We start from the raw sequence: 26,225 nt of genomic DNA, 5'->3' as shown, positions 1-26,225 counted from the left end.
TTATCTTTTCTTTTTTGTGGTGAGAACATTTAAGATCTAGTCTCTTAGCAATTTTGAAGTACATAATACAGTATTGTTAACTGTACTCACTATTCTATGCATTAGATTTCCAGAACTTATTCATCTTCTAGTTGCACTATGGTTGATTATTGAAATGTGCAGCCAACACAGAATTAAAGGGTAGCAGCATGTGTACCATCCTGGACACTTAATCTTTGAGACCCATTCTTAATGCTGTAATTCTACAAAAGTGGGTACCATTTTTAATTTAGAAAGTATTGGAGACCTAGTCTCTTTGTCTTGTAGTTGTTGTAGAGAAGGTGCCCATCAATTTCTTATATTCAAAGGCTGAATCCACTCTTCATGGGGAAATTGGATTTAAAGCAGCTGAGCTGAACCAGCCGGGTAGTGTCCGTTTTAGACACTAAAGGGCAATATGAATTTATAATCTTGTCAGGAAACCCAAGGGTATGGAGGAAAAAAGCTGTTTTGCCAAAAATCAAACTGTGTTCAAGTGTAGCGGTTCTTAAACTTTGGTGTATGTAAGAGTTACCTAAGGGCAGGAATGGACACATAGTTGTGGTCTCTGGAGCTCTTATAGGTTTGGGGGAGCCTTTCTTAAGAAAAAGAAAACAGCCTAGCAGGAGTGGCTCAGTGACTGAGCTTTAACCCATGAGCCAGGAGGTCACAGTTTGATTCCCAGTCAGGGCACATGTATGGGTTGCGGGATCCATCCCAGTAAGGGGCATACTGATAGATGATTCTCTCTAATTATTGATATTTCTATTTCTCTCTTCCTCTCTCTGAAATTAATAAAGCCCTAGACTTATTAAAAAAAAAAAAAAGCCCTAGACGGTTTGGCTCAGTGGATAGAATGCCAGCCCTCAGACTGAAGGGTCTGGGGTTCGACTCCAGTCAAGGGCACGTACCTCGGTTGTAGGCTCCATCCTCTGCTCTGGTCAGGGCGCATGTGGGAAGCAACCAATTGATGTATCTCTCTCACATCAATGTTTCTCTCTTTCTGTCTCTCCCCCTTCCTTCCACTCTTTCTAAAAATCAATGGAAAAAATTTCCTCAGGTGAGGATTAACAACAACAAAAAATGAAATCAATAAAACATTTTTAAAAAGAAAAATGATATACTTTTTAAAATACAAAATTGGATACAAGATCCCATGGTTCCTGAAGCTTAAGCATCATTAATTTTACAGTAAAGTCACCTCTACATAGGGAGCATGTTAAAAATTCCTGATTCATTCTGCTGATTCATTATATCTGGGGCCCAGGAATCTGCATTTTCAGTACGTACCCTACCGTGTTATGGCTGGGCTAATGTTAAGAAAATAGCAGTACAAATACCTACCTATTTCCTGACACATAAAAACAATTAACCACATTTGCTTCGTAACAGAAGCAGCTTCCTGTCTCCCAGCACTTATATGTTAGCCCCATTTTCTCCAAGCAAATGCACAAACCATATAGAGGACACTTTCCTTCTCTGGCTGAGAGTGTGGCTGGGGTTCAGCTGCCTCAGGTTGTTGGCCTTCCTTCTTTTGCCTTCCCCACAATCGCCGGCATTGGCATATTTCTCTGGTTCTTAGGCATTGACACTGAGGGGAGAAAAATGACTGGTATTAACTTTAGGTGGCTGGTATGCATTTGATTATCTTCCAAACCTCATGTTGGACCATTTAAGAAAATTATCTCTTCTAAAGAAACTATTCTGTCCTATTGGCTCTGTCCTCTCTAGAGAATGTACAAGTACAGCAAAGGAAAGGAACTCACATTTAGCAAGGACCTCCTATGTGCCAGGCACCTGTCACACAGGATCTCAGTTAACCTTCATAACCACCATAAGAGGCAAATATCATTTGTCCCATTTTAAAGATGAGACTACTGAGGTTGGACAAGTCAAGCAACTTTCTCGAAGCCATTCAGTGAGTGTGAGTGGTAGGTCTGTCCAAACTCCAAAGTCTACAGTATGTTTTTCTTATTATGCCAACCTGCCTCTGGAAAAGGAGATTTTTATAGATCAAGCCCAAGGACCCAATACATCAGCAAACTTACAGGACATGGAACTTCAAAAATGACAAACACTGTAATAGCGATTCCACTGAACAACAGAGTGCCAGCAATCAGAAATTTGACCACAATGCTCCATTTCTGCCTCTTCTCTAGATTTTCATCTGTGTCTAAAAGGAGAGAGAGGAGTAGAAGAGGGAGAAAGAGAATTTGAGAGAGGGAAGAGATCAACCCTCTGATTTGAAGGACTCTTGGCTCACATGACTAAGAGGGGTCCAGCTAGATTCAGAGGCGGAGGCCCAGTTTCCAGTTCAGACTTAGAGTCAGGAGTGGGGTGGGCATCATGGGCTCTGCTCTAATCTCAGAGAGTCACCTTCCCTGGGATTTGGGATTTTTCCATGATCAAGTAGGACCCATTCTTGCACTGCTCTCAAGAGAGGAAAAGGGGTGGGAGTGCCCAAGGAGTTCTAAACTCTTCTTTCACCAGCAGCCCTCTCAGGGTCTCTACCTAGAAAATCACCCTCGCCGAAAGCTGGCTTGCCTCAGTGGATAGAGCGTCGGCCTGCGGACTGAAAGGTCCCAGGTTCGATTCCAGTCAAGGGCATGTACCTGGGTTGCGGGCACATCCTCAGTGGGGGATGTGCAGGAGGCAGCTGATCGATGTTTCTAACTCTCTATCTCTCTCCCTTCCTCTCTGTAAAAAATCAATAAAATATATTTTAGAAAAAGAAAATTACCCTCCTTTGCTCCTTGTGGCTTTAGTGGGGCATAGGAGGAACAAAGGTGAGTTGGCATTGCTCCTAGGTCATAAGTCAAATTTGGGGGCAAATGGCTTATATGCATCTTGTTATTACTAGTCTCACATTTATTTTTCTCCCGGTAGGAACTAGGATGTAACCCAAGCCAGAATCTTACAGAATTTGAGTTCTGGCCAATTTAGGGAAGGTCATTTCCAAAAACCGTGCAGATGAAACATGCACTTGGTTGTTGCCATCACTATAATAATTGCTTAGTGTGTAAATGTCGCCTGTCTATACATGCAGTGGCTGGTATTACCTACCACATAAATACATTTCATTCTGTCCCCAAATCTGGCTGCAAGATTAGCTCATTGTTTTTGAGGTAAAGCACTATTAATACAGTCATATGCCCCTTAACAACCTGGATACATTCTGAGAAATGCATCATTAGGCAATTCCATCACTGAACAAAAATGAGAGAGTGCACTTACACTACCTAGATGGTGTAGCCTACTACACACCTAGGCTATATGGCAGGGGTCCTCAAACTACGGCCCGCGGGCCACATGCAAATACAAAAATTGTATTTGTTCCCGTTTTGTTTTTTTACTTCAAAATAAGATACGTGCAGTGTGCATAGGAATTTGTTCATAGTTTTTTTTAAAACTATAGTCCGGCCCTCCAACGGTCTGAGGGACAGTGAACTGGCCCCCTGTTTAAAAAGTTTGAGGACCCCTGCTATATGGTATAGTGTATTGCTCCTGTACAGCATGTTACTGTATTGAATACTGTAGGCAATTGTAGCACATTGGTATTTGTGTATAGAAAAGGTACAGTAAAAATACAGTGTAAAAGATAAAAAATGGTATATCTATACAGGGCACTTACCATGAATGGAGCTTGCACATCTGGAAGTTGCTCTGGTTGAGTCAGTGAGTGAGTGGGTGAGTGAATGTGAAGATCTAGGACATTACTGTACACTACTGTAGACTTGATACAACACTACATTTAAGCTACACGAAATTTATAAAACAACCTGAGATTAAATCAAGCACAAGAAAAAAGGGTATAATCAAGAGACAGTAAACACAGGATGTATGAGGCTGCTGCTGGCTTAACACAACATACTGTTTTACAGCAAACTTTTCCTATAAGTAGAAAGAGTACACTCTAAGGCAATGATAAAAAGTGTAGAATAATAAATACATAAAGCAGTAACAGTCATTTGTTATTATCAAGTATTATGTACTATACTGTATATATAGTAGGTCCATCATAGACCAAAATGTTATTATGCAGCACATGTCTATAGTGTCAAACTACAAACATTTCTGGGACCTTCTTTATAGAGAAACTGATTTTTTCCATAAGAAATGGAGTGGTTTTTCTAATAGAAACTCTGTGTAACTTCTCAACCTCCAGGAAAATCCTAGGAGACCCAAGCTAATGTTGGCGTTAAAAATGTTTTTCTTTCTGTTCTTGTCTCACCATTACTTATTCTGTACCTTGTTGTTTCAAAGGGGTAGAAAAATCATCAATACTTGTAGTTTTCTCTCCTTCTTTATTCCCTGGAGTTATGGAGGTGGTAGTGGTGGGAAAAGCCTTTAATGAAGTCCTCATTGCTGGGTAGACCTTACATTGGAAGATCCCTGGTAAAAAAGCTATAAGAAAAGAAAGAATGAAAGGACAACTGAGAAAACTTTATCCTGCATTTGATTTTATCTGACAAAAGACCCTAGTTCTACCCAAGATGATACTAAACTTCTCACTGTGGCCCCATTGACCTGTCCATAGGTTTAGGGTGTAAGCTCCAAATAATGCCAAGAGTAAATGAGAACAGAGATACTAATAAGAGATATGGATTAAAATCCCCAGGAGGCCTTTGACTAATGTAGGATCAAAGCGGAGGAGTAGACCATATCTTGTTTGCCTATCATTCTTAAGGCCATAATAATAATAAGGATGGAGGGCGTAACACTGTTCAAAGTTTCCATCTTTTAAAAAGATGGCTCCAAAGTCCAAGGAGGAGCATGAAATATTATCATTTGCCTTAATGACTGCTGCAAGTTTGTCTGGTGGAGTGTAAGTCAACTACTCTGAGAGGGGATCGGGGAAAGCCAAAGGAGTTGGAAGAAGAAGGAAAGACCACCCAGCTACATGCACTCCTCAATTTCATTCATTCTGCAAATAATTAAAAATGAATCCTGTATCTATTATGTGCCAGAGACTACTTCATTACTTTGGATATATCAGTTGGATGCATTCTAGCCAGGGAAGGAATAAAGGAGAGAAAGGGTTGAGGGGAGGAGGGGGAAGCAGACCACAATAAATAGAGTAAATTTTATGGTATGTGCTACAAAGAAAAAAAATTAAAGTAGAGGAAGGTGCCCAGCTGGCATGGCTCAGTGGCTGAGCATTGACCTATGAACCAGGAGGTCACTGTTCGGTTCATGGTCAGGGCACATGCCCAGGTTTCGGGCTCCATCCCCAGTGTGGGGCATGCAGGAGACAGCCGATCAATGATTCTCTCTCATCATTGATGTTTCTATCTCGCTCTCCCTCTTCCTCTCCCTTCCTATCTTAAATCAATAAGAAAATAAAAATAATATTTTAAAAAGTCGAGGAAAGTAAGGGAGCAGTCTAGGGATGCGGTGCAGGTGGGCAGTGGTTTGGCAACATGCAGTGTAGGCTGGTTTCATTGAGAAGGTGAGAATTGAGCCAAGACTTGAAGGAGGTGAGGGGAATAGCCATGCAGATACCTGGAAGGTATAGTAAGTCCTCACTAATGTTGTCGCTAGGTTTGGAAACTGTGACTTTAAGGCGAAATGACATATAACAAAACCAGTTGTCCCATAGGCTAACTGATATAAACAAGAATTGGGTTTCTACGGCATATTTCTGATAAAAAAAAATCACCAAATTTCTAAAGACCCCAAACACTTCTAATATTAAACTTTGAAATAAATGTGAACTATACATATATTTAATAAATATTAATTTTAAAAAAGCAAGATAATTCTTTTCTAAGCTGCTTATGCCAGTTCAGGGTTGAGGGTGGCCAGAGCCTATCCCAGCAACTCAGCGGGGAAACCCCTGGACAGGGAGCCCTTCCACTTCAGGGCACCCTCACATATACCCACATGGAGACTAGAGCAATGCAGATACACCAAGTCACGTAATATGCACGTCTTTGGGGTGTGAGAGGAAACCAGTGTACGGAGGGAAACCCTTGCAGACTGGGGAGAACATGCAAACTCCACACAGACAGTGGCCTTAGTGCAGTGATGACGAACCTTTTGAGCTCGGCGTGTCAGCATTTTGAAAAACCCTAACTTAACTCTGGTGCCGTGTCACATATAGAAATTTTTTGATATTTGCAACCATAGTAAAACAAAGACTTATATTTTTGATATTTATTTTATATATTTAAATGCCATTTAACAAAGAAAAATCAACCAAGAAAATGAGTTCGCGTGTCATAGGTTCGCCATCACTGCCCTAGTAGAAATCAATTTTTTTCCCCATCAATGTTATAACAAAATGATGTTATTCAAGGACCTGTTGTAGTGACCCAGGCAGAGGCGAGAGCTAGAGTATAGGCAGAGATGTCTGGCATGTTACAGTTTTAGAGGACAAGCAAGGAGGCCAGTGAGATTGGAGTAGAGTGACCAAGGGGGCAGGAGTAGGAGATAAGGATCTAAAGCAGTGGTTCTCAACCTTGGCTGCACATTAGAATCACCTGGGAATCTTTTTAAAATCCTGATTTCTGGGCCTCATCCTCTGGAAATTCTGTTTCTTTGTTATGGGGTGGGGCCACAACATTAGTAACAAAGAAACAGAATTTCCGGAGGATGAGGCCCAGAAATCAGGATTTTAAAAAGATTCCCAGGTGATTCTAATGTGCAGCCAAGGTTGAGAACCACTGAAGGAAATGGGCCCATATCACTGAGGGAGGGCCTTGTAGGCCGATTTAAGGACTTTGGTTTTTATTCTGATTGAAATGGGGATCCAGTCCTGCCCGGTGTGGCTCAGGTGGTTGAGTGTGTCCCATCCTGTGCTCTGAAAGGTCACTGGGTTGGATTCCTGGTCAGGGCACATACCTGGGTTTGATCCCTGGTTGAGTGCTTTGGGGAGGCAACCAATTGATGATTCTCTCTCTCTCTCTCTCCTTCTCCCTGCCTCTCTCTCTCAGGTCAATAGAAACATATTTTTAAAAAAGAAATGGGGATCCATTACAAGGTTTTGAGCAGAGGAATGACATGATGGTTTTATTTTTAAAGGATCACTCAAAGAGACTGTAGCGGGGCAAGGGTAGAAGCAGAGTCACCTGTTAGGAGGCTATTGCAGAAATCCAAAGAGTGATGATGGTGACTCAGACCAGCTATGGAAGTGATGAGATGATGCAGACAAATTCTGGCTGTAGTCTGGAATGAACTTCACTTGCCTCCAGAATTGACCTAATCCAATTCAGACAGTGGTTGCTATTCCATTTTGAATGGTCTCTTATCATTGCTTATTAAATTGAGGTCTGTAAGTCCTACTTGATGTTTCTAAATTACTCTCCCATGTCTTGATTAAGTCCATGTGAAAATGATAGTTCCTTACTTCAGAGGCCAGTGGCCACAGTACCAGACACTGTACATGAAATTACAGGGTAAGGACTCATCCTTGATTTCATTTTAATCAGGAAGACAGTGTTAGCAAAGATAGAGATAAAGAGCCACAGTTTCAAAAGAGAAAAACAAGGAAATTAGGTGAAGTGTTTTCAGCACAGTGCCAGTCAGGTCTCTGAAGTGATAACATATGTTTTATGAGACTGATGAGCTGAAGATAAGCAAATCTCACTTTGGACAAGTCACCTAAGTTCTCTGAGTTTTGGTCTCCTTGTCTGTAAGATGGTTATAATAAAACTAGAGGCCCAATGGACGAAATTCATGCAAGGGGCCCAGACCTTTCAGACCCGGACGGTCGTTCTGCTGTTCAGTCTAATTAGCACATTAGCTCTTTATTATAAAGGATAATTCTTGATCTACCTATTTCATAGGGGTGATGTGAAGATGAGAAAGCAGGTGAAAACACTCTGCACACTGAGTGATATTATGATTGGAGGAGGAGGAAAAACCTAGAGAGCCTCTAAGTAGAACTGTGCCCTCCAACCATAGGGATAATGGTATTTCACTATAGCATGTCTCCCCACCTTCTGGGGCCACTGTTGCAAAGTCTACTTCATAGGCTTCCTCATCTGTCAGTGTATTTTTATTTCTGCCTAGTTTCTGAATTAATGCCCATCCATGTTGGCAGTTCATCTCTAGTAGTAGATCTCATCTGCTAGGGAACAGCATTAAGGTGGAGCACATTTGTAAATACAGCTCTCCATTCCCAGTGATGATGGAATTGCAATATTAGCTTTTCTTTGGCTAAGGATATTTGGGCATGAATGCCCCACTTTAATGAGAGAAACAAAAATCCAAATTTATGAAATGGATGATTTAGGAGATGATGCTTTGCTTTCTTAAAAAATAACTTATTTTAAAAAGGGAACATTAGGTGCATTGTATTTAAATGGAAGTCTCTTTCAGAGCCTATTCCGTAATAATACTAGCAGGTTGAAAGGGCTATTGGGTTTGTGCTTCGGATCTAAACCTCAGCTGTACATATATAGAAATCAGACCATGTAGTCAAACCCCTCATTTGTACCTATAGCAGTGATGGCGAACCTTTTGAGCTCGACCTGTCAGCATTTTTAAAAACCCTAACTTAACTCTGGTGCCATGTCACATATAGAAATTTTTTGTTATTTGCAACCATAGTAAAACAAAGACTTATATTTTTGATATTTATTTTACATATTTAAATGCCATTTAACAAAGAAAAATCAACCAAAAAAATGAGTTCGCCTGTCACCTCTGACACGCATCTCTATCCTCTCCCTTCCTCTCTGTAAAAAATCAATAAAATATATTTAAAAAAAAAAAAGGTGATCATTAATATCAGAATAAACATTTGTGTAATATTTCTCCTATACTCACAGTTTCACATGGGGTAAACAGACCGTAGGAATTAGTTCACACCAGTCAAATTCCCAGGAACCTAATCTATATACTAAAATGACATTAAAAATATTTACATAGGAGAATGTGTCTGTCAAATGGATCAGATATGATGTTTTTCTCTTCTAGATACCCTTTTCTAAACCTACAGGTTCTTCTGAAACCTAATGCATAATTGGAAAGTTTTTTGATTAATATAGAATCTGAGGAATAGGAACTAGATGGTGTAAACCTTATCAGACGTGATAAAGACCTACGAGTCCTCTCTCATCAGAAAGAATTATCAGAATATTTATAATAGAGGATCTTTTCCTTGGCCAAATTCCATAAACAGTAACAAATAGTCGCCATCTTACATTTTTCTAGATTGCATGTCAACCCACATCTTCTGATGACCAACTGTGTTGCAGTCCATTTTCATCCTTACAATTTCAGATTCCTACTTTGCTCTGGGAACATTTCCACGTACTGACTTCTGTTTCTGGGACATTCTCCTGCGTAGACTGATGTCGTCTATAGTGGGCATCTCTTCTATGACCTTATAAATTTGACCATGTACCTTATTTCTACTGTACTTGGAGTGTGTCACTTCCTGGCACTCAGTGTAAGTTTGAATTCAGAATAGGCAGTTTCATACTCACAAATGGGGCAATATTTCAAAATTCCACTCATAAATTGGGTGTCTGCAATTCATCATTGTTCAAGAAATGTATCTTGACTGATGATCAGATCCCCAAACGAACCTGCAAATATCCATTTACTTTCTTTGCACAGCTCAAATAGTAAGGGTATTAGCTTAAACCAGCTATTTTCAACCTTTTCCATCTCATGGCACACAGAAACTACTAAAATTCCAGGGAACACCCCAAAAAGATTTTTTTTGCTGATCTGACAAAAATAAATAGGTATAATTTTTTATTCAGCCACACTGGACAGCTATTTTTTAATTTAACAATCTAAGGGAAACAGGCCAGTGCCCCTGACTAAAAAATCAGGTATTGCATGTCTTAAAAATTCTTGCAGCACACCCATTGAAAATCGCTGGCTTAAACTTTTCCTCCTTCCCTGGACTCTAGGCTAGCCCAAAGCAAATTGCTGAATTAGGGCAGGTTGATCATTGGCATCTCTCCCCTTAATCTCCCAGTTTTCTCTGTCCCAAATCTCTAAAAGCTAGTGTCTTAATTGCTCTGAGTCCAACACTGCATAGCATTATATCCAAGAAAGATTCACCTTGTACAAAGTGCTCTAGACTCCAAAATGACTTAAGTTCACTGTTCTCCATCACACTTATCATTGACTCATAGGGTGGGGGTGTCACATGTTAGAAAGAGAACAATCTGGTTGAATTAATTTGCTTTAACACTGAATGACTGAAATCCCCCAAATACTGTCAGAGGCTTTTAAGTTTTTAAGAGTTTTTTGTGTTGTTTTTTTTCTTCACACAAAAGTGATTACCATGTGAACTTTAGAAAGTATAATAAAGGAATGAAAACATTCATGTCATGTGAGGATTTATAATTTACTATAACTGGGCCACATCCCAAGAACCTATCCACTTATTTCCCAATTTCTAGTCCTCTAAACAGATGGTAGTTTTAAAAGTTTTCCCCCCATTATTCAGCTGGTGAACCCTCAGTTTCTCTAAAAGTGTCAAGTTTTATTTAATTTTTTCCAGCAGTGCAACAGTAGCTTCTAGGGAATTGCCTGTATGTAGGGGGAACTGCCAATACTAATGTATAGATCATAAACTAGTTGACAGAAAGAATGGTGGGAGAAGGAAGGAAGGACAGAAGCAGAGAAACTTAAGGCAGATGTCAAGAGCCATTGCTCAGCAACTGTGGGGGAACAGGCACCCTCAATGTGTGTGGAAGTGAAAAACCGAACAACCACCGTGGAGGGTAACTTAGCAATATCTATTAAACTTTGATACAGCAACCCTGCTTGGAATTTATCCTATTGATAAATTGTAGGCACACAAAGAAGAATGTATAAGATTATTGCTTGCAGCATTGTTTGTATTTGCAAGAGTTTGGAAACAACCAAAATATCCATCCATAGGGAACTGGTGATAGTATAGCCATAAAATGTAATACTGTACAACAGTTACAAGGAATAAGACATATCCTATATAATAAAAGCCTAATATGCAAATTGTCCCCTCGGGCGGGAGTTTGACCGACCTGGAGTTTGACCACTCGCTATGATGCGCACTGACCAACAGGGGGTGGTGTGGAACATGGCGGGCATAGCGGTGCTGGCAGTGGGCTACAGTGGAGGTGCTGCTGGCCACAATGGGTCCCCATGAGAGCGGGACCATGGCGGGATGGTGGAGCAGGTGAGCGGCTGGCGCCAGGCCAAGGCAGGGTGCCAGACAGGGCTGTGAGGCTGGGGACGCGAGCTAGGGCCTGATCTTCGAAGGCCACCCCGAGGGACCCCACCCATGCACAAATTTCATGCACTGGGCTTCTAGTTTATACATATTGATATGGAACAACCTATACGGTACATTGTTAAGTGGAAAAAAGCAAGGTATTGAATAGTATATATGATATGCTACTATTTATGTGTTTAAAATATATACATCCAGCCGAAACCGGTTTGGCTCAGTGGATAGAGCGTCGGCCTGCGGACTGAGAGGTCCCGGGTTTGATTCCGGTCAAGGGCATGTACCTGGGTTGCGGGCACATCCCCAGTGGGAGATGTGCAGGAGGCAGCTGGTCGATGTTTCTCTCTCATCGATGTTTCTAACTCTCTATCTCTCTCCCTTCATCTCTGTAAAAAATCAATAATATATATTTAAAAAAAATAAAAAATAAAATATATACATCCATACATGCTTAGAATATCTCTGGAAGGAAACTCAGTAAGTTGTTAATAGGGTTTCCCTCAGGGATAGAGTACTGGAGGACTGAGGGAGTAGAACAAGGGAGATTTACTTTTCACTGGAAACCTGTGTTGTTTGAACATTTTACTGTGTGCATTCAGAGTAAATCAAAATCAAATAACCATTGTGAAAGACGACCCATCAGAAATGAGAGCATGTGAAAATTGCCGCATGTCAGGACTAGAAGGGCCCTTAGAGATTAGAAAACTGAGTCTCAGAGAGGACATAGATTTGCCAAAGGAGAGGATAATCCATTTCCTTGAGGCATTAGCTGCTACTAAGCTCTACCTGCATTCAGGGTTATAAGTAAAAGTCATGCCTACCTTCACCTCATGTTCCAATCTCACCTTTGCCTGTTAGAAGAGATCCATTCTGAAAGTTGGATGTGGAGGTTAGGTGACAGCTTGGGAAAGCAGTGCTGTTTCTATGGGGAGCAGCAATAACTCTCAGGTTCTTTAGAGTATGCTTGACCTTTGGCCTTTTCTCTGAATATTCAAGGCTGACTTTTACTTTGCTCCCAGAGGCAAGGCACTGCAGGGTAGCCACAGTCAGAATTTGGACGAAGGTGGACCTGTTGTCTTCTGCTTGAGCTTCTGCAAAGAGAGCAGCCAAAGAGAATAAAGGAAGCTGGCATATATTTATTGCTTTCAGAACAGAAGGGAGAGGGAGAGAGAGAAACATTAATGATGAGAGAGAATCATCGATCAGCTGCCTTCTGCACGCTCCTCACTGGGAACTGAGCACCCAGTCCAGGTATGTGCCCTGATGGGGAATCAAACTGTGACCTCCCAGTTCTTGGGTCGACACTCAACCACTGAACCACACTGCCTGGACAGGAAGCTGGTTCTTAATCTGAATGGCTGAACTACTGTATTGACTCGTTAAACTCCACTGCTGTATTTTTGTCTCTTTTTAGTTGATTTTTTTCCTTAGTATGTGCTTATGGTACTTAATATACAAACCTGCCTTTCTTTCTTCCTACCATGAATCCCATGAAGATAGGTAACTGCAGTAATTTCAGCCCAGAGAAATGCTCATAGATTGTCTTCTCTAATGCAGAGGGGTTGAGTACTTCCTCCTTCTCTTTCTTCACCCCTTTTTTGATTTATATAGCCATGCCTTAGCTAATAAGAGTTAATTCAAAAATTGGTTTCCAGCCCTAACTGGTTTGGCTCAGTGGATAGAGCGTCGGCCTGTGGACTGAAGGGTCCCAGGTTCGATTCCAGTCAAGGGTATGTACCTTGGTTGCGGACTCATCCCCAGTAGGGGGTGTGCAGGAGGCAGCTGATCGATGTTTCTCTCTCATCGATGTTTCTAACTCTCTATCCCTCTCCCTTCCTCTCTGTAAAAAAATCAATAAAATATATTTTAGCCGAAACCGGTTTGGCTCAGTGGATAGAGCGTCGGCCTGCGGACTGAAAGGTCCCAGGTTCGATTCCGGTCAAGGGCATGTACCTGGGTTGCAGGCACATCCCCAGTACGAGATGTGCAGGAGGCAGCTGGTCGATGTTTCTCTCTCATCGATGTTTCTAGCTCTCTGTCTCTCTCCCTTCCTCTCTGTAAAAAATCAATAGAATGTATTTAAAAAAATATATATATATATATATATTTTAAAATATTGGTTTCCAGAAAGCCTTTTGGGGGAATACGTATCTTTAAAATAGGGTATTTGAGCCCTAACGGGTTTAGCTCAGTGGATAGAGTGGTGGCCTGGGGACTGAAGAGTCCCAGGTTCAATTCCGGTCAAGGGCATGTACCTTGGTTGCAGGCACATCCCCAATAGGGGGTGTGCAGGAGGCAGCTGATCGATATTTCTCTCTCATCAATATTTCTAACTCTCTATCCCTCTCCCTTCCTTGCTGTATAAAATCAATAAAATATATATTTTAAAATAGGGTATTTGAGATCTGAGCTAGGAATGGGAGAGATAGGCATCTTTTAAAAGTAAAAACTTTCTGGCAAAGTGATTTTTTTTTTCAGGAAGGGAGAGCTCATTCCATACCTGGCATTAGCACATCCCTGGTGCTTCTCATACCCATTGAGAAGAGCCCAGGGAGCTGTTCCACTTGACAATGGCTATCTCTGAGTTCTGGAAGTAAAAAAAAAAAAAGGTCAGGCTTTACTGTTTAGAATTTCAGGCACTGGAGAGGGAGATACAAAATAATGTAGTTCCTTCTCTCAAAGCTTGCAATTGGTAATATAAAAATTTCTCCCAAAGACTTAAAAGTATATATAAGAGGAAGTTAGACTAGAATAAAGAAAATTGAGTACCAATCTATTATCCTTGGGGTTGGGGAGGTAAAATAGAGTTAAATGAAGTTAATGAAAGACTAACCAACCTTTTCCTTCAAACACTGATTATTACCTCTTCTCCTTCCTGCTCTTGTTTTAAAACTTTTGAAAGTTTATTAAGTGTAACCTTGAACAAGATATATTTCTGAATTCTATGGAACCATAGGTCATAGTAATTTATGCTTTTTGCTATATAACTCACAGGGTGTTGTGAGTTTTCTTTTTCTTTTCTTCTTTTTTTGTGTGAGTTTTCTTCATTTGCTAAATTTGCTACTACTGCACATTATACTGTTTGGCCTTAACTCTGGTGAGCTAATTATAGCGATGAAATGTTTAGGACACTTTGAAAATCATGTTTTAAATGAACAGTTATCAAAGAGCAGAAAATGGTGCCATTTCACCTCCACACCACCCTTTTCTTAGCTCTCCCCTCCCAAGAGCATCCCCACATATTTGGATGTAACACCTTAAAAAGGAAGACATCTTATGAGGGGCTATGAATTTGTGACAGCACCCTCCAGGAGAGATAGCCATGTGAAAGGACTCTGATGTTAGTTACATGAACAAGACATTCTCTGAAGGCTTCTCACCATGAAACAGACAGCTATCTTTCTGGGTTGAATAAGTTGCAGTCCTGCAAGAGGACTCATAGGATGATTGGAAAGCATTGCCAACTGAGTATTGGCTATATCTCTATTTGCCAGAAGAGACCCCCAAACACTTTATAGGTCTCTTTTTGGATTTTCCAGGAGATTAGGCTAGAGTAGCACTTACCTTTCTTGTTGGCATCATAGGATGTAATGATTAGGCTGAAGACCAAGATGGTATCCATGTCAGCTTGAGCACATGCTCCTTGCAGAGACAGTATGCTGCTGATCTGTCACTGCCCCTTATAGCTTTGTCTCTAGGCATTTTCACTGCCCTAGAACCAAGTTTGACCCTGGGAGAGTCTGGTTCCACCCTAATTATCTTGCCCCATTTCCTGAAGACCCAGGAATAGAGCTGATTGGAGAGAGGACCAAGTCTGCTTGTTAATGATTGACTCAGAAGGTCTTCCCTGATCACTGCTACCAACATAAGAAATGGTAATTACCAAGAGGTTTCCCTAGGAGAAAGGGCATAAACGCCCAGTGATATGCTTTATAAATACTTGCAGGTAGACACGTAGACATTCACAAGCATGCTCACTAAGACAGGCATATAGATTTACACACCAACATACAGAGATAAAGAGATAAAGAGATTTCAATTAAGGAAAGTGATTTACAGAGTAGAGCAGGGAACTGGGACTGAATAAGTTGGTGAGTTGCACTGGAGAAAGCACTGCACTAGGAATTAAGAGAACTGGGTTCTAATACAGGCTATTATTAACTACGTCCTCTTGAGAAAATTGCTTGATTTCTTCGCATCTCAAATTTTTCTCTGCAAATATTCTGACCAAACGATCTCTAGTATTCATTCACAGTTACACACATAGAATTACATCAGCACAGACATACCTGTCTAGTTTTGTACATTTTCACACCCCTGAATAGTGAAGTGAGTATAGGTAAACCACCTTCCCATGACTATTGGGCTGAGAGGTTGTGAAGAAGAGCAAAATACCCTAGATGAGAGAGACTGCCTGCAGTTTGGGAAGGTTTTCCTAGACAGATAACTGTTGTTGGAGATATTTAAAACTTGCATATTTTAATAATACTATGTAGACTTTGTGACAGTATAGGTAGATGGATCATAAAGCAGAAATGAGGATGTATTTAGGTCCTCTGCCTAAGCCCAGAGCCTCTGTATTCTCTCTACCCACTGTAAATGTACTCCATTGGAGTCAACATAGGTTTGGCTATGTGAAAGAAGGTTCCAGAGGCCGATACTCTGATTGATAATGATGAATAGGGACATTCCATGAGGGAATTCGTTAGATCTGAGTCAAATCATGATTTAAATGTTACCCTGTTGCCTGACATTTTAACTCAGGTTGAAATCTGGCTAAATAGAGCATTAAGGGAAATATTGGAAAACAAAAAGGAAAGAGATATCTGTCACCAAAGGGCAACATGTTGCCTGAAATTGGAAGGAGGAGAAGTGCTGAACATTCAGCCACAGTGCCTTTCATTTAGCAAGTATTTACTGTGGGCCTACTATGTGCTAGACCAGCCGTGGGCAAACTACGGCCCGCGGTCCGGATCCGGCCCGTTTGAAATGAATAAAACTAAAAAAAAAAAAAAAAGACCGTACCCTTTTATGTAATGATGTTTACTTTGAATTTATATTAGTTCACACAAACACTCCATCCATGCTTTTGTTCCGGCCCTCCGGTCCAGTTTAAGAACCCATTGTGGCCCTCGAGTCAAAAAGTTTGCCCACCCCTGTGCTAGACACTATTCTAGCAGTAAGCAAGATCAAGTCTATGTTCACATGAAAAGATGGAAAGCAGACAACAAACCTGGTGAAAAATAAAATAGTGCAAAGGGCTAATAATAAACAATATACAAATACATATATAAGATAATTAGAGATTGTGATAGTTGTTGTGAGGCAAAGAACAGAATATGAGATGAAGGGTTACTGGCAGAAGTCACTTTAAATAGGGTGGTCAGGGAAGACTTCTCTGAGGAGGTGACATTTGAGCTAAGAAAACCAAGAGAGTGAATGCCATAGAAGCCAAGAAAGGCGAGTATTTCAAGGAAGAAATGATCAGTTGGTCAAATGCTGAGAGGTGTGTACGATAACAGACTGTCCACTATATTTGACAACTCTATAAGAACAGTTTCAGCAGAGTGGTGGAAGTAGGAGAGGCTGAGAGGGAGTTGGAGCTGAATATGTGTACATAATCTTTTCAAGGAATTTTTCTATGGAAGGGAGCAGAGAAGTGAGGCCAGCTAAGTAGAGGGAACATAAGTACCTCAAGTCTTACTGGTCCAGAGCAGCATTATCGCATTCCTTTTTCCCTGCCACAGTTGCCTGATTCTGCTAGGGGTAAGGCACATGGGTTTTGGTTACTATTTCCTCAACATGGTTACATGATTCTCTGCTCCCTTATAGTTTAAGAAACTTCCCCCTGTCAACTTTATTTCATTTTTTTTCCTGTGAATTCCTAGATGCCATGTGGCAATGCTGCCACCTGGAGGGGGGGATTGGAAAGGATCTGAGGGCCCACTATTCTCATTCTCTGTCACAAGGTGGCAGAAGAGCTCACTCTTCTCTAAAGAGACCTTGTGCTTGGACAAAGAGAAGGGACAAGCATATTCTTTTATCAACTTTCAGACCCTTCCCTTTTCCTTTGTGTCACAGAGGCTCAAACGTCAGCCTTTGTGTTGGAGCAGCCATACAGTGGGAGAGCTACATTAACAAGTCAAAATAACTATCAGAGAAATAGACCCAGACTGTTCTCTATTATTAGATATTTTGACTAGTTTTGTGTTTAGAATATCTGTGGAGGAAAGGATATCTCACCTGATCTCCTTTCCCTACAACAAAAATGTCAAATTTAGAAGGAAAAAAAAGCTGTAACATAGGTGAGTCTTATGAGAGATGTGACACTGGAAGATATTAGGAAACTGGGACTAACTAAATGAATCAGGGTGGGTCGGTGGGAGGAGCACTTGACAAGTAGCCAAAAGGCATACCTAGGTTCTAGATCAGATTGAATCACTTTGAGTAAGTCATTTAATTTCTCTGGCCTCTGTTTTGGTTTCTTTATTTTTTTAAAATATGTTTTTGTTGATTTCAGAGAGAGGAAGAGAGATAGAAACATCAATGATGAGAGAGAATCATTGATCGGCTGCTCTTGCACACCCCACTCTGGGGATCAAGCCTGCAACACAGGCATGTGCCCTGATTAGGAATTGAACCGTGACCTCCTGGTTCATAGGTCGATGCTCAATCATTGAGCCACACTGGCTGGGCCGTTATTCAGATTTTTACTACTACAAATGAGTTTTGTCTGTTTTTTAACTTTATATAACAGGAAACATTCTTTTGGGTCTGGCTTTTTTTGCTTAATAGTATGTCTGTACAATTCATCTTGATGTTTCATGTAGCAATAATTTGTTCTCATTGCTTTATATATTTCATTGTATGAATGCACCTTAATTTATCCATTCTACTGCTGAGAGATTGGGTTATTTTCAGGATTTTGGTCATAATGAACAATGTTCCTGGGAACATCTGAAAGTTTCTCCAGAATATAAATCCAGAAATGGAAGCAGGTTATAGGGTATGCAGGGTATGTTCAGCTTTACTAATTAATGCCAAACTGTTTTCTAGGAGGTTGTCCTTATTTGCACCCCTCTTTGCAGAATATAAAAGTTCCTGTTGTCTCACATCCTTCCCAAAGGGACCAAAGAGCCTTTTTCAGTGTGGCACAACCATACATACCCTCAGAGTGCCAACCCTTTGATTGGTTCTCAGAAGCTCAGGCCAACAGTCACTTCTCCTGTTTACTTGCCCCCTCCAAGTAAAGGGTAGAGGACTCAGATTATGAAGTATGGTAGCAACCATCTCAGGTAGAAATTATAGTTTAACTTTAACCCTGCTGTTTGGCTTATGTACCTATTTGCTTTGTTTAACAATGGACAGGTTATTTTGATTTTCTGAATGGTATACATCATCCCATTGGATTGAATGACTATCCCATTGATTGTTATCTTACTGGTTTTAGAAAGCACATTTTTCTGTACCTGGGAAACAGGACAGCACAATTATCTTAAATTGTCTTAGTGGACACAGATAATGTGTTCCAGTTGACTCAGTGGTCCCAAGACCAGGACAGCACAATTACTTTAAATTGTCTCCATGGCTCTAGATAATGAATTCCTGACAACTTGGTGGTCTCGAGACGCGAGGGCTCTAGATAATGTGTTCCTATCAACCCAGCAGTCCCAGATAATGTGTTTCTATCAACTCAGTGATCCGGAGACCCAAAACTGTAATTAACATGCTTAATTCTGCTTCTGTAAACTGCTTTTTTGCAAACCAGGTTCCTCATTCCAAACCTTGGGATGTAATCAATACCTTTGTGAACTTTGCCTATATAAGTCTGGTGTTACGGCCATCTTATCACTATGAGATTTGGGGAATGGCCCCTCATAGTCCCGGATTGCAATAAATGTGACTCTTTAATTCGACTTCTTGAGGCGTCCTTCTGTGATTCTCGGGGTGCATTACAGCAATTATCCCTAGGTTCCTGATCACATGCTTTATTACCCTGGGAATATTGGCTTCAGATGGGGTAGGTGGTGAATTTAATAACACAATCATTCCTGAATCAAGTGAGCATCCATAGGCCATTTTATTCTTGTATTGAATAGTAGTAGGAAATGAAGGGAGACACAGAGAGAAAGGGGGAAGTAATATTTTCAGTGCGCCTACTAATGTTCCAAGCTTTGTGTTAGAAACTTTCCATTTTGGTTATAACATTTCATCCCAAAACACAAACTTACAAGGTAGATATTATATCTCAGTCTTATAGGCAAGGAAACAAGCTCAGAAGGGGGTCAGTTGCTCAGGGTCACAGAGCTAATTAGTGGCAGAGTCAGAACTTAAAGTCTGGTCTATCTAATTAAAGAGTTCACGCTATTATAACACAGAACACAGAGAAGGAAAAGTTCCTGTTGCTCTTAAGATATCTCTGGCTCCTGTTACCAATACCAATAATCAGTTCTTCTCAGTTTTGCTTGCCTGAATTCACCCCCCCCCCCAAAATATATGCTATCCAAATGATTATGGCAGTCTCATTCATTGATTTAAACTACATTTTATTTTCATTTATTTTTTGTTTCCTTTATCTTTCTTCCTTTTTGTTTTTGTTAAGAAAATTGGGCATATTAGCACAGTAGGTCCACTGATAAATAAGACTTACATTGGGGAGATAGCTTTCTACCTGCTGGTCTAGTATGTTAACCAGAGATGAGATTTTTTTAAAAATGTTTTTATTATTTGTTTATTTTTAAAATATGCTTTTATTGAATTTTTTGTTGTTTCTTTTTAAAAATTTTTTTGTTTAGAGAGAGAGGAAGGGAGAGGGATAGACACATCAATGAGAGAGAAACATCATAGATCGGCTTCCTCCTGCATGCCCCCTACTGGGTACCAAGCCCACAACCCAGGTGTGCTTTGATCGGGACTCAAACCAGCGAACTCTAGGTTCATAGGTCAATGTTCAACCACTGAGCCACACTGGCCAGGCCAGAGGTGAGATTTAAAAAAGATAGGACATTGTGACATCTTCCTATAATTTAGGAACACTTTAAGACTGAAGGAATGAAAAGGATAAAAGGAAGTTGAGTGATGGCTGTTCTTGTTGTAAAAAGCAAAGGCTCTATAAAAAATGATTAATGTTGTATTTTGTTATGTATTGTGCTTTGTATATAATAATAACAATGAAGAGTGAGGTACAGTTGTGGCCTGTATGGCTCAGTGGTTGGAGTGTCAGCCCGAGGACCAAATGGTCACGGGTTCGATTCCAAGGCACATACCTGGGTTGCAAGTTTGATCCCCACCCTGGTTGGGGTGCATGCAGGAGGCAACCAATTGATGTGTCTCTCCCACATTGATGTTTTGCTCTCTCACTCCCCTCCACTCTCTAAAAATTAATGGAAAAAATATCCTCGGGTGAGAATTAACAACAACAACAACAAAAGAGTGAGAGTGCATAGGTGGAGGCCTAAACATGTAACAAGAAAAAGCTGAGTCTGAAATAGGGGTTATGAAGACACTGTAGAAGTCTGAAAGGAAGGTGAGGACAGGAGCAGGGATCAGCTCACCAGGGGGCACTTTCATGGGTTGTCAGGAGAGTGAGGTAAAAAATGAGAAGCCTGTGAAGTTGATCAATACAAAATGTCAAAATCCCAGGACTGGGCAGGACCTAAACAAGTTATCTTGTCCACTTTCCTGTCTTTAGTTAAAGGGGCCTTTTAAACTTTCTCTAGGTATTTAGTTACGAGATGTGTAGGACTTAGAGATTAAAAAAAAAAAGATATTGGAAGTGCTGTGGAAGAAGTAGCTAAGATTTGAGGATTGTCAAATATAGGTAGTATAGATGGGCACTGGAAGTGATTAGTATCGGATAGTTAGGAGGGAGGGAGAGCTGAAATACCTAGTGAAAACCCAAATGTCCATGTGAAAACATCCTGGTGGGTCTCCACTGTGAACCCTGTCCTTCACTGTGCAATCCTACCTTTTATCATCAGGACCAGACTTACAAAGTGGCATCCTTGAGAACATTTTCTGACTTTATGGTGTGAAGTTTCCAGGCTCTTAATTCTGGACGAACTTGAATGGTTGACCAGAGCAAGGAACGTAGTGTTCAGATAAAGTTTTGTATGTTTTGTTTTTCTCTATCTCATGACTGGAGCCACAATTCTGGTCAAGGACCTAACTTTTCTTTTTTAAAATATATTTTTATTGATTTCAGAGAGGAAGGGAGAGGGAGAGAGAGATAGAAACATCAATGATGAGAATCATTGATCAGCTGCCTCCTGCATGCCCCCTACTGGCGATCGAGCCCACAACCCGGGCATGTGCCCTTGACCAGAATCGAACCCGGGATCCTTCAGTCTGCAGGCTGGCGCTTTATCCACTGAGCCAAACCGGCTAGGGCAAGGACCTGACTTTTCTTGATGAAGTCTGTCCATCTGTAAATCAGCTAAGTATCCTACTGGAGGCTTTGCCTCCCAAAGGCGACATGAAGACGGATAAGCAGACAGACATAAGGAGCAGTGTGACCTCTCCGGTACAGAGCTAGTTAATTTTTACTTCAGTCAGTGAAGTACTTACTTAGCCCTACTCTAGTAGTTATAGAGAGGAATACCAAACTATAAGAAACACTCTCTGTCCCTAAGATTATTAAAATTTAGCTGGAGAGCTAAAACCAACATAGACACAAAAAATTAAAGCCTAATAAATGTTGAATCATGTGGTGGTGACTAGAATGCTACAGGAATTCAGAGGAGATATATCAGTAGAAGCTGGAGAAGTAAAGAAATCTTAGAGAAAAGGGGACTCCCAAGGACCAGAAAGATTCAGAAAATTAGGAGGGAGAGGAAGGACAAGTTTGACAGTAGAAGCAAAGGTAAGAATAAGTGTGGCAAGAGCTAGAAACCAGATTGGAATATATGTTATATGTTGAGGACCAGTGGGAAATAACATCCCAGTATTTCTTCTGTCCCTCTGCCCCAACCGTTTGCTACGTAAGAAAGTTGGAACTTGCCGAGCTACCAGGACAGGGAACTCTTCATAGTTCCATTTTCTATTAAGGCACTTTTCTTCCCTTGGTTTAACTTTGGCCTGACCTGATAAGACTTTCCTATCTTGGACATGTAGGTGTAGAAGGCATTACTGTTTGACCAGAGACATTGGCAGCAAACAGGGGGACAATAAGGATAAATCCTATTGTTCTTCAGTAGAATAATTATCAGGGTGAATAATTACTGCTTAAAAAAGTCTGCAGTGGGGCTAGGAATCTGCATTTTTAATAAGTACCTAGTGATTCTGTTGCAGGTACTCAGTGGAAACAGACTTTAAGAAACATTGCCATAAACTAAAGTATAATTGACAATAAAGTGCCAACATATACACAGTGACACACATATAAACATACTGTTTATGTATTCCTGGGCTTATTAATTTTTTAGAATTTATCCTCTCTCATCTATGGCTCTTATAAAATTCACATGGCTGTCATCTAAGGAGCAAGTTGTAGACATTCTGTTTGGTGTTTAGTTTTGTCTTCCCAACTAGATTGTAATCACTTTAATGACAGGGACCCCTCAGACTTTTCTTACTTTCCCACAGTAAGGTGAGAGACCATCTTTTTTCCATAATTAAAAAAAAAAAGTTTTTATTGCCCTAGCGGGTTTGGCTCAGTGGATAGAGCATTGGTCTTTGGACCAAAGGGTTGCAGGTTTGATTTGTGGTCAAGGGCATGTACCTTGGTTGTAGGTTCAATCCCAGGCTATGAACAGAGGGAAACCAATCAATGTGTCTCTCTCATATCAATGTTTCTCTCTTTCCTCACTCTCTCTCTTTCCTTCATCCCTCCCTTCCACTCTCGCAAAAAAAAAAAAAAAAAAAAAAAAAAAAAGGAAAAAATATCCTCATTCCTCTGGTGAGGATTTAAAAAAATAAAAATTAAAAAATATGTTTTTATTGAATTTTTTAGAGAGAGAGAGAAACATCATCATTTGGCTGCCTCCTGCATGTCCCCTACTGGGGATTGAGCCTGCAACCTTGGCATATGCCCTGACCAGGAATCGAACTGTGACCTCTTGGTTCCTGGATTGATGCTCAACCACTGAGCCATACCAGCCGGGCTTTCCCAATTTTTTAATATATTTTATTGGGTTTTTTTACAGAGAGGAAGGGAGAGGGGTAGAGAGTTAGAAACATCGATGAGAGAGAAACATTGATCAGCTGCCTCCTGCACACTCCCTAATGGGTATGTTGCCTGCAACCAAGGTATGTGCCCCTGACCGGAATCGAACCCGGGACCCTTGAGTCCACAGGCTGATGCTCTATCCACTGAGCCAAACCAGCCAGGGCCCCCCTAATTTTTTAAAAATTGATTTTTTCAATTATAGTTAATGCCCAATATTAGAGACCATCTTTAAGGTTGGATGATATCTGGAATGTTCAGGATAAATCTGACAACCTTCTTAAAAAACTTGGAAGCCATTTGATATTTGGGACCTTGTATTAGTTTTCTAGGGCTCCCATAATAAAGTACCACAGATTGAGTGGCTTAAACAACATAAATTTATTTCTTCACAGTTCTAGAGACTGTAAGTCCGAAAATCAAGGTGTTCCCAGGGTTGGTTTCTTCAGAAGCTTCTCTTTGGATTGTAGATAGCCATCTTCTCCAGCATAAGAGCAACAATTCTGGCAAATGCTTTATCAATTTGTGATTCACGGATGGTCTATCCTCTGTATGTGTCTGTGTCCTAGTTTCCTCTTTTTATAAGGACACCAATAATTTGGAATTAGGGACTACCCTAATGACCTCATTTTAATTTAACTTTCTCTTTAAAGATCCTATCTCCAAATATATTCACCTTCTGAGGTGATGGGGATTAGGACGTTAACGTATGAATTCTGGGACACAATTCATCCCATTATTGCTGTCTAGTTTCAGCTTCTAGAAATGTTCTACTCCCTTCTCTTACACTTGTTAGTCTTGTATAGTAAGTTCTCTCCACCCTTTGGCTCTCCTCCTCCGCTTCTTACTGACATAATGGCTTGTGTGGCAAGAACTCCTGAAACAGCTTTACAAAGCCTATAGTAAAGATTGGCAGGTTTTGGCATGCACCACATTGGAGTTGTTGAAATTTCAGGTGTATTGCCTTAAAGACACAGCTCTGCCCACTTGTCTTAACATTTGATGGTAATGATTAGATTATTAGATCCTACATGGTCTTGTTAGATCCTAACTCATCCTTCGTTTTCTTTCACTGAAGCTCTTTTATTAGGCCTTTCCTTGGCTTGTTCTTTAGAACTTAATTACTTCAAATATTCAGTGAGGTCAAAAGCAGGACATGTAATGGCTTGCTGAAATTTCACATAAGGATAGTTTTTGAGGGTAACCTGATTTTGCAGTGCTCCTAAGGCTGATAAACAGCAACACCATTAAGAAGCAATCTTGGGGCCAGAGTTCCTATTACTTCATGGGAACTAGGAAAGGCAGATGAAAAAGAAAAGAGGCAACCTCAAGATTTTTAATTCTTTCCAAAGTCACTTCCTTCATGCCAGCTTCAGAGACCACTATCAGGGAGAGGTAAAACTTCCCTCTTTCCAGGCCTTTTTTTTTTTTTTTTCCAGTAAGCCAAGTCAAACATCCTGTTAAACCTGCAATTATCTTTAAGTTCTGATTTCCTTTGTTTGTTCAACTGACATGCATCCAATGACAAACACAGCTATTGTGAAATGTGGGTCAGTGCTCTGTCAAGTCTACATCTTTCTAAATTTCTGTTTCTAGTCCCTAATATTTTAAAGTTGGCTGGTAAATTCTTAGAGAAGCCACCACCTCATGGCATTGAGGGCTCCTAGATGAATATTGCTCCTTGTTGGTCAATCCTCCAATCTTCCTGCCTCTCCTTGGCCCAAGAACTTCTGACCTCAGGTGTGTGTTTCTACCCTATGCATTTTTTGCCCTCTGGCACAGAACTTCTTGCCAAATCATCCTCTGTACATCTCTTGGCCTTTAGCACAAGCTTGTGTAAGGATCAGAAAAGTACTCTGGGCGCTCATTAAATCCTTGCAAGGGGTTAAACTCACTCCATTCTTCTGAAGTGCAATTTTCTCTTTTCTCCCACACAATAGTTATTATATGTTGGGACTTTCTTTAGTTCCTATTTTCAACACAGCCACCATGAAAGTCTGCTATAAATAAAGAAAAAATAGAGAAATTGGTTGGCTTCATCTCAAAGGTTTGGTGGAACCACAGTGGAAGTTGGGAGACACTCTCAAATCGGAGAAGTCCGGAATTGACTGCCACGAATCTTCCCTGCTCAGGGCGGGCAGAAAAAGCTGCGGCCCTTCAGTCCACCGCCCTTCTTGCTGAGCTTTCCTTCCCGAGGCTGGCCCGCCCCGCCCCCGGATCCAGCAGCAGAGACGCCTCGGAGGTGGGCTGCTCCGGGTCCGAGGAGCGAGCCGAGGGGGTCTGGGTACGTGGTTCCAGAAGAGGGGTCACTTCGCCTGCACTAACTTGCAAACCAGCCTGAGTGATCCCGGGCAGCTCACGGTGCAATGTCCACCTCTCCAGGGGGTTAGAACTGAACACGCCAAGATCCTCCCGAGGCCCGCACACCAACCACTCTGCTCGGTCTCGCTCGGTCCAGGGCTCCCTTCCCGCGCTACACACCTGCTGGCCCGGGGCGTTTCTCTCCCTGGTCCGAGGAGCACGCAGGGCCATTGCCCCCCTCCCTGGTCCGCCTGAAGCGGGGGCGGCCAGCCGGCCCTGGCCCCCGCCCCCGGCAGAAAGGGCGGCGAAGGCCCTAGACCCGCCCGCCTCCGAGCCGCTGGGTCCCGAATGGCAGAGCGCGCTCGGACTCGGACCATCGGCATCGCTCGCCCCGCCCCGCGCCTCCTCCCATTGGCTGTCGCCGGGCCCTGGGAACCGCGGTTCTCCTCTCAGCCGGCCGGACGGCGCGGCGGCCCGGAAGCGGGTCGGGAGGTCAACAAGCCTCGGAGTAACCCCGGACGTGTCACCCACGCGCCAAGTCGGCTGGAGTGGAAAGTCGGCAGC

The 26,225-nt window shown here is 41.4% G+C and overlaps 1 protein-coding gene across 1 annotated transcript; it reads right to left on the bottom strand.

The window, feature by feature from the left end:
• Window positions 1–1,119: 1,119 nt before the first annotated feature.
• On the bottom strand, window positions 1,120–26,044 carry CUNH17orf78 (chromosome unknown C17orf78 homolog). Its single transcript, XM_023756743.1, has 7 exons — window positions 26,036–26,044; window positions 25,842–25,974; window positions 13,698–13,784; window positions 12,043–12,288; window positions 4,267–4,422; window positions 2,067–2,191; window positions 1,120–1,609 (listed from the first exon to the last, which is right to left on the bottom strand). Exons 1-7 carry the CDS (start codon window positions 26,042–26,044, stop codon window positions 1,442–1,444), a joined length of 924 nt encoding a protein of 307 aa, XP_023612511.1. The 3' UTR covers window positions 1,120–1,441.
• Window positions 26,045–26,225: the final 181 nt, after the last annotated feature.

The sequence above is a fragment of the Myotis lucifugus genome, unplaced genomic scaffold (genome assembly GCF_000147115.1).
Source record: "Myotis lucifugus unplaced genomic scaffold, Myoluc2.0 scaffold_99, whole genome shotgun sequence".
Taxonomy (NCBI): Eukaryota; Metazoa; Chordata; class Mammalia; order Chiroptera; family Vespertilionidae; genus Myotis; species Myotis lucifugus.
This window is presented reverse-complemented; position numbering and strand designations above follow the sequence as displayed.